Source organism: Procambarus clarkii, chromosome 30 (genome assembly GCF_040958095.1).
Source record: "Procambarus clarkii isolate CNS0578487 chromosome 30, FALCON_Pclarkii_2.0, whole genome shotgun sequence".
Lineage (NCBI taxonomy): Eukaryota > Metazoa > Arthropoda > Malacostraca > Decapoda > Cambaridae > Procambarus > Procambarus clarkii.
The window spans coordinates 5,546,624-5,564,292 of NC_091179.1; the positions used below are offsets into that span (position 1 = coordinate 5,546,624).

Sequence of the window (17,669 nt, forward strand, 5' to 3'; positions counted from 1 at the left end):
CAATAATTCATGAAAATTTGGCTTATTAGGCAAATCGGGCCTTGCATAGTAGGCTGAGAAGTGCGTTCTGGCTACTAGGTACGACATATATATATATATATATATATATACATATATATATATATATATATATATATATATATATATATATATATATATATATATATATATATATATATATATATATATATATATATACATATATATATATATATATATATATATATATATATATATATATATATATATATATATATATATATATATATATATATATATATATATATATATATTACTAAATATGACCGAAACAGTAAGATTAATAATTCTAACACGAATTTTCTCAATCTTTCGTACATTTCTTTTCACTGTTGGAGGAAATTCAAAAATCAATTCTCCAAAATTCATTTTTATTTCTAGTCTGACGCGACACTTGAGCGCGTTTCGTAAAACTTATTACATTTTCAAAGACTTTACACATACACAACTGAATAGAACTTACATATCTCCGATTTGTTTATATCTACATTTGAGTGAGGTGGATGGGGTGAGGTGGTATTTAATAGGGTATTAATTTCATCAACACAAGACAGAACACGAAACAATGGGTATTGAAATGGAAGTGATTGTAGAAAGCCTATTGGTCCATATTTCTTGATGCTTCTATATTGGAGCGGAGTCTTGAGGTGGGTATAATATAGTTGTGCATTAATTGGCTGCCAATTAATGCACAACTATATTCTACATTTTATATATATATGTATGTATGTATATATATATATATATATATATATATATATATATATATATATATATATATATATATAAATATATATATATATATATATATATATATATATATATATATATGTATATATATATATATACATATATATATATATATATATATATATATATATATATATATATATATATATATATATATATATATATATATTGTTATGATCTCAGCCTGCAGGAGAAACGAGTCTCCCTCCTTGAGAGTTATTCATCAAGCCTGACCTGATTAGAAGGTCTAGCAAATATTGAGATGATAACATATATGTAAAATAGTTGCTTGGATATATATAACAATTTGAGATTATGGGCAATGAAGAAGAAAACAGATAAATAACTGGGTAGGAGATGTGAACATTTTGCTGGAGGCGTGAGGCTCGCTTCTGGAGGGCTTTGACCTCACTTGAGGCCAGACATCGCAAGGGGAAAGCCACGCTCTGTTGAGCTCCCCGTCAGAAGGGAACCCCTAGTGATATATCTCGAAGAGAAGAGAAGTGTGTAGACGTGCCAGCTGTAGAATCGTGCTGGGAACGTTGTGGTCTCAAGTCCTGGTTGACAAGAAGAGTATTAAGCCGCCCAGAGACATTATTGTGGGCCGTGGCAGCGCCCTGACCAAGCTTCGTCAGAGGGAGGAGCGCCCTCGACTAGACAATCTGTGGTAAGCACGAGTTAAGCCAGTTCATAGTGATTGCTTGTAGTTGGTCGTGTGCCCAGCGACAATAGCAATGTTTATTTATAAGTTAGACATGTTTTGATAAGGCAGAAAGCCTAAAATAAGAGAGTGGAGAGGGAGGAACACGGAGCGACGTCTGTCCCCTCTGAGCGCTGGCAGAGGACTGAGAGCTCCCGACGGCGAAGGCCCTTCCCGGAGTGAGTGAGGCCAACCGGTCGAGGTGGAGTATGGACCCGCCCAAAACGGGGGAGTCCACTCTCACTGTATGTAGAGGACAGATAGAGGTTTGAGGCAAACATATTGTGTGATTATTTTTGTTTATGTGTTAAAGGGGAAACATTTTTATTGGAGTGTCGATGGGTTGCAGGTTTGTCTTTGGGGGAAGAAGTTGTTGAGAACTTCGAAGCCAGCCCAGATGAAGTAATTGATGAGACTCCAAGGTAGTGGAGCAGAGGACCTCGAGCTGTGAGGAGAAGCAGTGAAGAGGAGTGTCACGTGCTTCTGTAGAGGTGGTGAAGCACCATAGTTATTCGAGGGAACTTCATGGTGTAGCAGCCAAGAGAGCTGTGGAGGACCCTAGCAGAAGAGTGAAGCACCGTAGTTGCTCAAGGAAACTTCATGGTAGCAGCCTGGAGGAGCTGCAGAGGATCCTGGTAGTTAAGCCCAGAAGAACCTGAAGATATCAGGGTAGTGAACTTCCAGAGGTGGAAGGGAAGTTCTGGTGGATTAATTGAAGGGAGTTGATAGTGTTTGGTTGTCATTAGCGTGCAAGACGCAGTGAGAGGTGAGTGGTTGTTTGCATTCTTACGTCAAGGAGTGTTTTACACTGAAGTTTAGAGTTACAGACGTAGGCTGGATTACTTACAGACGTATGCGTTCTAGGACTGATAGAGTGATCGATTGATCATTATTGTGTATCAATGAACATATATACTGATATAAGTTATTGCATTCAAATGCTGATTTTCTTTGTACACATTTATAGATACATATATATATTCACTTGCTGATGGTGCAACAGTTTATGTAGACTTGATCAACTTGAGGACGTTGATAGTATCAGGTGGTGAACCAGGAGATAGGATACCACTTGATAAGCTGATGATAGAGTTCTGATGGTGTTGGAGTGCAACCTGATTGTAATATTATAGAGTATAGGATTCATTATTATTATATGTGTGTACGTATCGTGTATGTGCTTTGTCCAGTAAATGTATCCCAATTTGCTGGTGTTTGCCCTTGTCCTAGTGAGGCTTCCCAGGAGGTAGTAAAGAAGGAGAGAGAGAGAGAAAGAACCAAGAACCACTGCTGTGGACAGGGTAGAAGGTAATACTAGTAAGCCATAGGGGATTGAGGAGATCATATCTCGTAAAGAGAGAGTGGGGAGTCACAGTGGCTCGAGTGGGTGTGTGCACGTGACAACAAGGCTAAGTGTTGGAGCCGCATCCCCTAAACGTGTGACGTTGAGCCCCTCTCCAAGAGCCAGAAGCGCCAAGGGTGATCTCCTAGTGAGGTATAAGCACTCTACCGAGTTGTGGGTTGGGTTGTCCGTAGAGAAGGATCAACGACGACAACACCACCAACACACAAACTATAATAAATTGGGGGCCTGTCCGGGATAGTGAACTGACACACCCACACCCTGTCCAAGAGTGGATTTGTACACCCTTGCTGAAATAGATAAACTGTGTGACCACAGGTGTATACTCTCTCTCTTGGGAAGACTCACAGGACAAAGGTGGATAAGGTGCAAGCGTTTGTGGAGTCAGGCAAGCCTGAGGACTTGGAAGGTTGCACGAGGGATCAATTGAAACAAATAGCAGAAAAATGTGGCATTAGGTTGAAAGCATCTAAGGTAGCGGGGATGAAGGATGAGATCCTTAGACAGTTGAGAGCCAGAAGTGAAGCGGCACAGCAAGGAGCCCAAAAAGGAGCTGAAAGTGGAAAGGAGGACGATGGGCAGGATGAAGTGAGACCCCAGGGATCGAGTAGGAGCAGCAAGAGCAGCCGCAGTAGCAGGAGTAGCCGAAATAGGAGCTTGGAGAGATTCCAGTTAGAGCTCCAGATGCAGCAACAACGAGAGGACAAGGAGAGACAGTCCCAGCTGGAAAAGATGAAATTAGAACTCCAGATGAAAAATGAAGCCGAGAAGGAAAAAGAGAAGACCAGGCTGGAAGTAGAAAAAGAGAAAACCAGACTGGAGGTAGAAAAAGAGAAAGCAAGACTAGAGATGGAGAAAGAAAAAGAGAAAGCAAGACTAGAGGTCGAAAAAGAAAAAGAGAGAACAAAACAAATGCAGATAGAAGCGAACAGAACCTTGGTTGAACAAAGGATTGAACATGGGTGCCAGAGAGCACCACCCAGGTATCACACCCACCAGATGTTAGGGTTAGGGAGAAGGACATTCCCTTGTTTGTTCCCGAAGAGGCAGAAAACTTTTTCGAACACTTTGAAAAAGTAGCCAGGATCAAGGAGTGGCCACAGGAGGAATGGGCCCAGCTGGTCCAGTTAAGATTGACCGGTGCAGCCAGGGAGGCATACACCCAATTGTCACTGGAAGAGTGCCAGAATTATGCCACGGTAAACAGCAGCATTATGCGCTCGTTTCAGTTAACCCCAGAAGCTTATAGAAAGCGCTTCAGAGAGATATTGAAGGTTGGAGCGTGTACTTTTGCTGAAACAGCAAGAGATCTGGAAAGACGATTCCATAAGTGGATTGAGGCTACTGGAGTTGGATCTTACGCTGACCTGAAGCAACTGATGGTCATGGAGAAGTTCTTGGAGATGATGCATCCCGAAACAAAGTTCAAGATCCAAGAAGCAGGGATAAAGGAGGTGAAAGATGCCGCAGATAGGGCGGATATGATTACTGAAGCGTACAAGAGCTTAAGGGAGAACAGAGTGAGAAGCGAGGCGAGATGCAGCAATAGCAGACCCAGTAGAGTCTGGGGAGGAAGAAATTATGAAAATCCCAGAGGAGTCTGGGGTGAGAAGAATTTTGATAAATGGGCAGATACACGTAGGTACCCTAAAACTCAGAAGAGTAGGTCGCGCACTTCGTCTGAGAGTGTGGATGGAGGAGCCAAACGAGAAACTAATCGTTATCCAGGGAATCAAGAGTCCAGTAAAGCTCTACAGAGTACAAGTAGTACGTCTGGCCCGAGGAACTCCAATACGAGTGGGCAGAGTCAGAGCTACTCTGGTACATATAGAAGAGACTTTTCCCAGGTGAGATGTTACAATTGTAATGGATTGGGTCACGTGATGCGAGACTGTCGGCAGGGCAAAAGAGTTGTGACCCCCGAAGTAAATATACTAATGTGTTCCGAGACAAACCACAGAGAGCGAACTTAGTGAACGAGAGGTATAGGCCGTTCATGAGCAAAGGTTGGATCAGTATAGGAGGCCAACCTGAGGTAGAAGTTGGTATCTTAAGAGATACCGGAGCTAATCAGAGCTTGATTGCGAGAAGCCTGATTGGGAATGATCGACGATTAGCTGGCAGGAGTAAGATGAGGGTATATGGGTTATTGTCTGAGAGTGACATGCCCGTATGTACTGTCCAGCTAAGGTCGGAATATGTGTCGGCAGAGGTGATGTTGGGGGTCTGCCCCGACATACCTGTTCCAGGAGTCCAAGTGATCCTGGGAAATGACTTGTGCGGGACAAAGGTGTTGCCAAGAGTCATAGCGGAGACTGTGCCAGAGGAGAGCCCAGAAGGCCACGGCACGGGTGGGACACCTGAGAGTGTGAACCTGACTGACATCCGAGGAGATGAGTCAGGAGACCGCCAAGTCATTGAAAACCCGGTCTCGGTAGTGACGAAGGCAGAGGTGGCCGACGAGGGAGATGCTGGAGAATATAAGACAATGTCGATTCAACCGGTAGAAGATATCGACGTAGATATATAGTGTGGCTGTTTGATGAAGGCCCAGCCCAGGAAAATGAAGTCTCGGTGAGGTCAAAAGTGAAGATGACCCAGCCGAAGAAGACTCATGTGAAGAGAATGGACCTGAGTAGAGCCCAGAATGCCGAAATTAAGGGTCGGAAGGTGAATGCAACTGTGCTGAGTAGAAATGAGGAAGGATGTGGACATACGGAGGACGATAGTAGAGCGTCAAGTGGTCCACGAGCACAGAGGCATATGGAGAGTAGAGTTAAGTTGTGAAAGCTGTCAGGAGTTGACATGTTTCACAGACAACGTGGAGGAGAGATAATGAAGAAAAGTAATAGCCGAGAAAATGAAAGGGGAAGAGACAGTATGTGTGGAGAGATGCTTACGAGCACTCTTGGAGAGGTAGAGCGACATGTACGGTCGAGTGCTGTTGGCTATAGTACAGTGCTCGAAGAAACTTTTAGGGAACGAAGAAGAGTTGAAGGAGAAGAAATGGAGTGGTATAGAGGTGAGAAGTGTGGGAAGAGGATGATGATGCATGCATGGAGGAATAGAAGAAAGCCGAGGACTCGATGGAAATCAAACAGGATGAGGTCTCGGATAAATGAGGAGACGAAAGGGAGGATCGTCGGTGAAGACGAGGGAGTGAAGTATGATGGCAGGAGACGAAAGTATAACGGCAGTAGATGGAAGTGTGAAGACGACAGATTAGGTACAGACAGTAGATGTCTGACTCTGGACGTGAAGAGAAGAAGACGAGGAAACGGAGGGTGGAAACAATAAGTAGAGTGGACCGATGGAGTGCAGGCGTCCAAGGAGGACAGCCTAGCCAAGAGGTGCCAGAGAAGTCAGATCGTTTGTGAGAAGATCATGTTTCTGGCGAGTTGTGAGCCAGATGTTGCAAGGAGCAACGAACTAATTGTAAACTCCTAAGGGAGTCCGTAAGTAGATCAACCGATCGAACCAATCGGTTGAAAAACGAGACAGTGTGGTGGCGGATGTATTATCCCGAGCTTTGCCACTGGAATAACTCTCCAAAATAAGGGGAGGGGAGTGTTATGATCTCAGCCTGCAGGAGAAACGAGTCTCCCTCCTTGAGAGTTATTCATCAAGCCTGACCTGATTAGAAGGTCTAGCAAATATTGAGGTGATAACACATATGTAAAATAGTTGCTTGGATATATATAACAATTTGAGATTATGGGCAATGAAGAAGAAAACAGATAAATGACTGGCTAGGAGATGTGGACATTCTGCTGGAGGCGTGAGGCTCGCTTCTGGAGGGTTTTGACCTCACTTGAGGCCAGACATCGCAAGGGGAAAGCCGCGTTCCGTTGAGCTCCCGTCAGAAGGGAACCCCTAGTGATATATCTCGAAGAGAAGAGAAGTGTGTAGACGTGCCAGCTGTAGAATCGAGCTGGGAACGTTGTGGTCTCAAGTCCTAGTCGACGAGAAGAGAATTAAGCCGCTCAGAGACATTATTGTGGGCCGTGGCATAGTGATTGCTTGTAGTTGGTCGTGTGCCCAGCGACAGTAGCGATGTTTATTTATAAGTTAGACATGTTTTGATAAGGCAGGAAGCCTAAAATAAGAGAGTGGAGAGGGAGGAACACGGAGCGACGTCCATCCCCTCTGAGCGCTGGCAGGTGACTGAGAGCTCCAGACGAAGGCCCCTCCTGGAATGAGTGAGGCCCACCGATCGAGGTGGAGTATGGGCCCGCCCAAAATGGGGGAGTCCACTCTCACTGTATGTAGAGGACAGATAGAGGTTTGAGGCAAACATATTGTGTGATTATTTTTGTTTATGGGTTAAAGGGGAAACATTTTTATTGGAGTGTCGATGGGTTGCAGGTTTGTCTTTGGGGAAGAAGTTGTTGAGAACTTCGAAGCCAGCCCAGATGAAGTAATTGATGAGAGTCCAAGGTAGTGGAGCAGAAAACCTCGAGCTGTGAGGAGAAGCAGTGAAGAGGAGTGTCACGTGCTTCTTTAGAGGTAATGAAGCACCATAGTTACTCGAGGGAACTTCATGGTGTAGCAGCCAAGATAGCTGTGGAGGACCCTAGCAGAAGGGTGAAGCACCATAGTTGCTCAAGGAAACTTCATGGTAGCAGCCTGGAGGAGCTGCAGAGGATCCTGGTAGTTAAGCCCAGAAGAACCTGAAGATATCAGGGTAGTGAACTTCCAGAGGTGGAAGGGAAGTTCTGGTGGATTAATTGTAGGGAGTTGATAGTGTTTGGTTGTCATTAACGTGCAAGACGCAGTGAGAGGTGAGTGGTTGTTTGCATTCTTACGTCAAGGAGTGTTTTACACTGAAGTTTAGAGTTACAGACGTAGGCTGGATTACCTACAGACGTATGCGTTCTAGGACTGATAGAGTGATCGATTGATCATTATTGTGTATCAATGAACATATATACTGATATATGTTATTGCATTCAAATGCTGATTTTCTTTGTACACATTTATAGATACATATATATATTCTCTTGCTGATGGTGCAACAGTGTATGTAGACTTGATCAACTTGAGGAGGTTGATAGTATCAGGTGGTGAACCAGGAGATAGGATACCACTTGATAAGCTGATGATAGAGTTCTGATGGTGTTGGAGTGCAACCTGATTGTAATATTATAGAGTATAGGATTCATTATTATTATATGTGTGTACGTATCGTGTATGTGCTTTGTCCAGTAAATGTATCCCAATTTGCTGGTGTTTGCCCTTGTCCTAGTGAGGCTTCCCAGGAGGTAGTAAAGAAGGAGAGAGAGAGAGAAAGAACCAAGAACCACTGCTGTGGACAGGGTAGAAGGTAATACTAGTAAGTCATAGGGGATTGAGGAGATCATATCTCACAAGGAGAGAGTGGGGAGTCACAGCGACTCGAGTGGGTGTGTGCACGTGACAACGAGGCTAAGTGTTGGAGCCGCATCCCCTAAACGTGTGACGTTGAGCCCCTCTCCAAAAGCCAGAAGCGCCAAGGGTGATCTCCTAGTGAGGTATAAGCACTCTACCGAGTTGTGGGTTGGGTTGTTCGTAGAGAAGGATCAACGACGACAACACCACCAACACAAAAACTATAATAATATATAGATAGATAGATAGATAGATAGATAGATATAAAAATATAGATAACAATTTCATTTACCTGGGCACTTGAAGTCATACTCAGAGCTCAATCGATAGAGCTTCTGCTTGACGCTCGTGGGGTCGGCGGATCGAGTCCTCCAAGTGCCCATGTGAAAGAAATATATAAGACAGGCCTCTAAATATTATATTAACTTAATTTCCTTATTTACATTTAAATTGATTTAGAAACTACATAAACACCTCTTATAATGTGATTACAATAAAGGATAACTGGAAGAAAAAGGAAAATACTTATTACAACTTTTGTAAAATATATTTGAATTGCTCCAATAACATCCTAATCCGATCTTCCACATGCACTGCACACTTCCCATAACAGTGATCATTACCAGAATACTCACATCAAATACTGGGACACCAGGTGCTGGAGCTGGACCAGGGGCTGACCAAGGTGCAGGCTGGTAGGTACGCCTACATCAGCATGAAGAACCACTTGACTGTAGTGGTTCCTTCACTCTACGCTGACGCCAGAGGACAGATTCCCTTCTACATCAGCCAGAGTGGAGTCTACTCCCTGCCGGACTATGGTTGGGGATTCAGGTGAGTGCGTTGTAGGTAGAGTGTATATGTGACGATGTTTGGGAGGGGGTTAATACACATACTTTACATATTATATATAAGATCTATATATTGAGTAATAACTTGAAATGTCAAGTGTAATAGACATGGGATGACACATGCATGTTTCCATGTGCCACACGCGTGTAGCCAAGTGCCACACGTGTGGAGCCATGTAAGTGTCACATGTATAACCAAGCACCACGTGTGTGTAGTTTCACTATGCAGTTTCTGAGTTAGAATCACCTTGAAGAACCAGTCTTTTAAATGGTCCTTAGAGAACTTACAAGTTACTAACTCATCCCCGGTTTAAACTATCATGGCACTGCAACTTCAAGAGGCACCAACTAGATACACAATAAGCAGGCGATGAGTCACAATAACGTGGCTGAAGTATGTAGACCAGACCACACACTAGAAGTTGAAGGGACGACGACGTTTCGGCCCGTCCTGGACCATTCTCAAGTCGATTGTGATGAGGACAGGTAGGAACAGGCAATAAATAGGCAAGAGAGAGCTGAGGAGGAAAGTAAGGTGTAGGGGATATTAGTAATAATGAGAACTGCAGAAGGCCTATTGGCCCATACGAGGCAGCTCCTATTACAACCACCGAAGGAGATAGTAATAGGAATAAGAAGAAGAAGAGGATAGCAAGGGAGTGTAGGAGAAGACATTGCACAGAAAAAGGGAGAAGAGAGAAAGAAAAGGAAAGAGAAAAAGAAAGAAAATGGAAGGGGTAAGCTTATGTTAAGTCACGTTTGTTAGAAAGATTAGAGCATTTGAGTATATACTGTGAAAGGGAAGAGTCCACAGCAACAAAGCCAGGACTCAAGTTCATGTTGGGTACATTGTGTATAAGAGCCGATTCTACAAGACGGCGTCTGTGTAGAGTAGAGGCAGGAAAGATTATTTTGGAGGAGGACCAATCAATGGGATGATTAGAATCCCTCACATGGCAGAAGAGAGCATTGTTAGTGTCTGCAGACTTAACACTTCTCTTATGTTCTTTAAGTCTGTCATTCAGTGTACGGCCAGTTTCGCCAAAGTATTGGAGAGGATAAGATGAACAGGAAATAGAGTAGACACCAGCAGCATTAGAAGCAGGAGGAGCAGTGTGAACTAGATTACTACGAAGTGTGTTAGTTTGTCGAAAGGCGAGTTTAATGTCAAGAGGACGAAAGGTATTGGTAAAAGTTTTGAGTTCAGATATGAAGGGAAGGCATAGTACAGTGCTACTAGTGTTGGAAGCAGGTTTAGGATGAAAGAAATTTCGTTTAGCTTGAGAGTAGGCACAGTTGATGAAATGCAAAGGATAACCAAGGCGAGAGAATGATTTGTAGATAAAGGCAATTTCAGAATCAAGAAACTGAGGGTCGCTGATGCGTAGAGCGCGGAGGAAGAGAGAGACGAGGACACTTTTCTTAACAGAAGGAGGATGGTAGGAAAAGAAGTGAATGTACATGCTACTATGCATGGGTTTACGGTAGACAGAGAAAGAGAACCCAGACACAGAGATGTGAACATGAACATCAAGAAAAGGAAGGAGGGTATTAGATTCCCACTCAACTTTGAAATGGATAGAAGGAGCCAGATTGTTAAGAGAGGCGAGGAAAGGCTGGAAAAGATTAAGGTCATGAGGCCATAAAGCAAAAATGTCATCAACATAGCGAAGCCAGAGAGAGGGACGAGTGTCAATAGAAGGAAGAAGAACAGTTTCGAAGTATTCCATGTAGAAATTAGCAAGAACAGGGGAGAGAGGGGAACCCATAGCGACACCGAAAGTTTGAGTGTAATATTTACCGTTGAAAGAGAAAGAGTTAGATTCAACACAGAGCCTAATGAGATCGAGGAAAACGTCAGTGGGAAGTGGGAGAGGAAGGAGGCCCTCTGACGCCTTCTGTCTAAGGAAAGAGAGAACGTCATCGAGCGGAACATTAGTGAACAGAGAGTCTACATCAAGACTAAGCATCTTACAAGAGGGTTGCAGGCGCAGCCTTTCTATGAAGTCTTGAGAGTGACGAAGGTGGGCAGGGAAAAAAGTGCCAAGGTAAGGTGTCAGGGTTTTAGCGAGCCAGGAGGCAAGAGGATAGCTGACAGAGCCCCGTGAAGAAATGATAGGACGAAGAGGAACACCAGGTTTATGAGTCTTAGGAAGACCATAGAAATATGGAAGAGAAGGGCAGATGACACGGAAACGTTTAATGAGATCAAAGTCAGGAGGGCAATGACTAGAGAGCTGTCTTAGTTTGCGGTTAAAGAAATCATTCTCTCGCCTTGGTTATCCTTTGCATTTCATCAACTGTGCCTACTCTCAAGCTAAACGAAATTTCTTTCATCCTAAACCTGCTTCCAACACTAGTAGCACTGTACTATGCCTTCCCTTCATATCTGAACTCAAAACTTTTACCAATACCTTTCGTCCTCTTGACATTAAACTCGCCTTTCGACAAACTAACACACTTCGTAGTAATCTAGTTCACACTGCTCCTCCTGCTTCTAATGCTGTTGGTGTCTACTCTATTTCCTGTTCATCTTGTCCTCTCCAATACTTTGGCGAAACTGGCCGTACACTGAATGACAGACTTAAAGAACATAAGAGAAGTGTTAAGTCTGCAGACACTAACAATGCTCTCTTCTGCCATGTGAGGGATTCTAATCATCCCATTGATTGGTCCTCCTCCAAAATAATCTTTCCTGCCTCTACTCTACACAGACGCCATCTTGTAGAATCGGCTCTTATACACAATGTACCCAACATGAACTTGAGTCCTGGCTTTGTTGCTGTGGACTCTTCCCTTTCACAGTATATACTCAAATGCTCTAATCTTTCTAACAAACGTGACTTAACATAAGCTTACCCCTTCCATTTTCTTTCTTTTTCTCTTTCCTTTTCTTTCTCTCTTCTCCCTTTTTCTGTGCATTGTCTTCTCCTACACTCCCTTGCTATCCTCTTCTTCTTCTTATTCCTATTACTATCTCCTTCGGTGGTTGTAATAGGAGCTGCCTCGTATGGGCCAATAGGCCTTCTGCAGTTCTCATTATTACTAATATCCCCTACACCTTACTTTCCTCCTCAGCTCTCTCTTGCCTATTTATTGCCTGTCCCTACCTGTCCTCATCACAATCGACTTGAGAATGGTCCAGGACGGGCCGAAACGTCGTCGTCCCTTCAACTTCTAGTGTGTGGTCTGGTCTAGATACACAATAACATGAATTAATGATTATGAGCATAAATGTAATTACCTTCGTATCACAGGTGTTTTTAAAATAATAGCTTTTATTTCATGTATTATACATATATTTATCAGGAAGCAATTGCCAGCAAACAGAAAACCTTACAGTAATGTTACTCAACGTTGCTCTTGTGTTGCTGGAATGTTGTTATGTTTGCTATGGTGCTGTCTGTAGTATTCTCTGACAACGTGGCGGACCCCTGAGATAATATTGTGTGTTTACAGAAAGGGAGCACCATTCTACACCAGGTTCAGTACCCTAATGGCCCGGCTGGTGAACACTGGGATAATGGGCGTCTGGACCAACGATGTAATAGCCAAGAAGATCAGACAGACGAGGGCAGGAGCGTCTTCGGCCACCCTGGCAGGACAGGACACTCCCAAGGCCGGTTTATATCTTAAGTCAACTGTTGAGATATCTTTTTAAAGTAATGTTAATGCATTTGGGCATTAAATGACCTGAAATTTGTATTATAATTCCCTATACCATAAATAATTTTTATGAGTAATTTTCTAGGAGCAAGTATATACAAAAATTATTAATAATATTTCTATATGCTTATAGATTATATGTTATTATATATAGTCTTTATATTAATAATACTTCATCTTCTTATTAGCAGGACGAAAACAGCGAAATTGTGTTGGGGCTCCACCACCTGCAAGGCGCCTTTTACCTTATGTTTCTTGGATACGGCCTCGCCTTCCTCACCCTGCTGGGGGAGAACCTCGCCCACTGCTCCTCCTCGCCTCAGTAACACCTTCCTCACCCTGCTGGGGGAGAACCTCGCCCACTGCTGCTCCTCCTAGCCTCAGTAAGACCTTCCTCACCCTGCTGGGGTAGAACCTCGCCCACTGCGGCTCCTCGCCTCAGTAACACCTTCCTCGCCCTGCTGGGGGAGAACCTCTCCCACTGCGGCTCCTCGCCTCAGTAACACCTTCCTCACCCTGCTGGGGGAGAACCTCGCCCACTGCTGCTCCTCGCCTCAGTAACACCTTCCTCACAATGCTGGGGGAGAACCTCGCCCACTGTTGCTCCTCGCCTCAGTAACACCTTCCTCACCCTGCTGGGGGAGAGCCTCGCCCACTGTTGCTCCTCGCCTCAGTAACACCTTCCTCACCTTGCTGGGGGAGAACCTCGCCCACTGTTGCTCCTCGCCTCAGTAACACCTTCCTCACCCTGCTGGGGGAGAACCTCGCCCACTGCTGCTCCTCGCCTCAGTAACACCCTCACCCTGCTGGGGGAGAACCTCGCCCACTGCTGCTCCTCGCCTCAGTAACACCCTCACCCTGCTGGGGGAGAACCTCGCCCACTGCTGCTCCTCGCCTCAGTAACACCTGCCTCACCCTGCTGGGGGAGAACCTCGCCCACTGTTGCTCCTCGCCTCAGTAACACCTTCCTCACCCTGCTGGGGGAGAACCTCGCCCACTGCTGCTCCTCGCCTCAGTAACACGCTCACCCTGCTGGGGGAGAACCTCGCCCACTGCTGCTCCTCGTCTTAGTAGATTTCCTAGAAATATTCAAAACTACACAGCCCGATGGAATTATTGCTTCACTGGACGCCGAATCCCTATTCACCAACGTCCCAGTCGACACCACCATAGAAATGATACTGGACACAGTATATACAGACGAGAGTACCCCCAAATTAGACACACCCGCGCCACACTTGAAGAGCCTTCTCGAGGCATGTACAAAGAAGGAACCACTTCAACAGTCCGCAAGGGGACATGTATCTACAAATAGATGGGGTAACAATGGGCTTCCCTTTAGGAGTGTCATTCGCTAATTTTTACATGGCAACCATCGAAGAGAAAGTCTTCAGTAGTAGGCAAAAATCAATTGTATACTGCCTTTGTGTAGATGACATACTCCTCATAGTAAAAGACCCAGATGAACTAACCGACCTAAAAAGCCATCTAGAGAGAGAGTCAGTACTTCATTTTACATATGAAAATAGTGAAAATAATAGTCTGCCATTCCTGGATGTACTAATAACAAAAACAGAACCATCGCTAAGCACCAGCGCATATACTAAGCCTACAAACATTGGGTTATGCCTAAACAGTAGGAGTGAGTGCCCCCAAAGATACAAAGACATTGTGCTCAACGTTTATATTCGTCGAGCCCTTAGCCACTGTTCTGAATGAAGCAACGTGAGTAGAGAGTTTGAAAGAATAACTCAGGTGTTGGTGAACAATGGATATAGCAACACAGACATAAACACTACTATAAGACGACACCTGGACCGATGGTACAATCCTGAACCAAGAACAGAAACCAAAACACCTTCAATAAAATTATATTACTAGTCAACCATGCACAGTGAACATAAAAAAGACGAACGAATAAGGAATGAAATAATCCATAAAGGAGTAAAAAGCATAATCCCTAATCAAAACATAGACTTAATCATATTCTGTAAAACAAAGAAGACTACCGACCTCCTTATTAAAACAGTCCAAAACCGACGGAGAACCCTATACAACAGTCAAAGGTGGTATATATGTACACTTACCCCCGACGAAGGATGTAGCCTTAAGTCTAAGTACATAGGCATAACGTCGACCAAGCTGACGAGACGTTTCACCGGTCATCTTCAATCAGGTGCCCCAAAAAATCACATGAGACAAGCCTATGACATCACGCTAAGAAAAGAAATGTTGAATAAAAACACATGTATAATAGACAAAACCCAGGATGTAATCCTGGGTTTTGGAAGGAAGCAGGAAGCAATCCACATGAAAATAGAACAACCCACCATAAATACCCAAATTACGGAACTATTCACGCTACCCACCATGAGAGTAAGAACAAGACTGGAACATCAAGATGCCAACATAGAAGACACTGCTCAACATGCCACGCCCACTATATCTGGTTAATCTTTGTATGTGAATCGGACCCCATTTTCGCCTTTTTTCATGCAACTTTAACGCCTCCCCTTTATGCCTTATTCTTGACCCATTTGTATTGGTATATTTGTCTACACCTGACCACCCTAATGGTATATATCCAATATGCTTTGTACTTTCCTATCACTTGAGAATGAACATGTTGGTTCTAAACGTTGTGTAATTTCATAATAAGTGTAATACAGTCTACAGTTATTTATTTATTTTTCTTCACCTTAAACGAAGATGACTTTTGGAGAACTCCTCTTCCAATTAAACCCAGATGCAAGAGCACTACTCAATGAAACATGTATGCACACACACACACACACACACACACACAGACACACACACACACACACACACACACACACACACACACACACACACACACACACACACACACACACACACACACACACACACACACACACACACACACACACACACACACACACAAGTTCTTATGCCAAGTTCTTTCCCAAGACGCAGACAAGAGGAGCTCCAGCATATTTCAATAATCCTAAGTATTGTAGTACAGGATGTTGATAGTGAGTGGTGTCCCAGAGAACATAAAGGTATAGTGCTTTTGAAAAATAGGTGAGATAACAGGAATGTGCTAAGGAAAGTAAATAATTGGATGAGAAAAAGTTGCCCTAATGTTTTCAGTGCAGAGAAGAACATTCAAGATGGCCGCCGGCAAGAGGAAATACAAAACAGACCTTGATTTTGCTGGATTCAATGAAGAAAGCATTGATATAACCAGTCTATACAACAAGTTGGTAAAATTAGATACTATAGTGAACTCTCATGTAGAAATAATTAGTAAATTGAAAGAAAGTAATGACCATTTGAACATCAAAGTTGTATGTCTTGAGGGTTTAGTAAAAGACTTGCACAAGGATAAGAATCAATTGGAAACAAATTGCAAAGCCATGGAAGAAGAAAATAAACTATTAAAAATAGCTATGGAAGAAGTTAAAGTAAATTTAAACATAAATGACTACAATAGGTTAGGTAAGGAAATTCAACAGGAGAAACAGCTTTTGTCAGCACAGATTGAGGAAGTTACACAGGGAATAGAACAGTGCAAGAAAGATATGCAACTCACCTATGCACAAGTGGCCAAGGAGAAGGAAAAATTTGAAGAAGCAGTAAAGGAAGTCAAACACTGCAGCACCAAGATAAAACAAACATTAGGCTGGAAGTGATAGAAGAATTGGCATATAACCCGAAGTTGGTGCAAAACACAGTTGATCAGAGTAAGTCCCTGATAATTTTTGGCTGCAAAGAAAAGGAGATAACATCTAGGTCAGAAAGAGCTGTTGAAGAAGTAAAAGTAGTAGATACAATTGTTGGCCTCGTGGAATGTCTTACAACCATACAGAATGTGTGCGACTACAGGAGAATAGGCAGATATGTAAAAGGGAAACATCGACCTTTGAGGATCACCCAAAATAGTGCCAACCAGATGGAAGAAGTACTAAGGAATGCTAGAAAATTAGAAAGTGATGAGGATGGGAAAGTGTGGTCGTTAAGACGAGATCTTTCAAAAGAAGATAGGGAGAAGCTGAAACTGAACCTCGCCGAGGCAAAACGTTTAAATGAGAGCAGGAATGAAGAAGAAATCAATTCTTTTTTCTACAAAGTGATAGGGGTAGGCAGACCAGTAAAGTGGTAAATAAAGGCAAACAAACAAAATCATTAGAGAGGGGGAGTGAAAAATAAGAAGAGGGGGAACAAGTTCCTGAAGATTGCATACACCAACATAGATGGAGTAAGATCGAAGATACTGGAGTTAAGTGATGTAATACAGCTGCAGACACCAGACATTGTTGCACTCACGGAGACAAAACTTGAAGATGTCATTTTAAATGAGGTCATATTCCCAAGGGGCTACTCAATTTGGAGACGGGACAGAAAAATTAGGAAAGGCGGTGGCGTTGCTGTGTTGGTGAAAGAACACCTAAAGGTGAACGAAATAATGACTGCCAATCCACAAGAAGTTGACATTGCACTCACGACATAATAGCACTAGAGATCTGCCATGAGGATGATAAACTAATGATCATAAATGCATATAGTCCACCGCCAAGCAGCACATGGTCAAAGGAGGAGCTAGATAGTAAACGAGAAGGTCTTATAACAATAATGAGAGAGAGCATAGCGAGAGCGGATAACGATAGATCACGACTGTTGATAGTCGGCGACTTCAACTTGAAATCCATAGACTGGGAAGCATATGAAGCTAAAACAGAAGATTTTTGGTCCTGTAAATTTCTAGACCTCATCCGGGAAACATTCTTGTATCAACATGTTAAACAAGCTACGAGGAAGAGGCAAGGGGACGTTCCCTCCATGCTAGATTTGATATTTACCAGGAAGGAGGAAGAAATATTTGACATTCAGTACCTTCCTCCCTTGGGAAAAAGTGACCATGTCTTTTTGGGAATAAAGTATGCAATGCACT

At 43.3% G+C, this 17,669-nt stretch overlaps 1 protein-coding gene across 1 annotated transcript in view; it reads left to right on the forward strand.

Annotated features, from left to right (window-relative positions):
- The window catches only part of LOC123765599 (glutamate receptor ionotropic, kainate glr-3-like), a 44,426-nt gene extending 31,695 nt beyond the window's left edge, over positions 1 to 12,731 (forward strand). Inside the window, exons 7-8 of the mRNA XM_069333578.1 lie at positions 8,875 to 9,053; positions 12,530 to 12,731. Of these exons, the coding sequence (XP_069189679.1) occupies positions 8,875 to 9,053; positions 12,530 to 12,731 (381 nt within the window). The remainder of the gene's footprint in view (positions 1 to 8,874; positions 9,054 to 12,529) is intronic.
- The last annotated feature ends 4,938 nt before the right edge of the window (positions 12,732 to 17,669 follow it).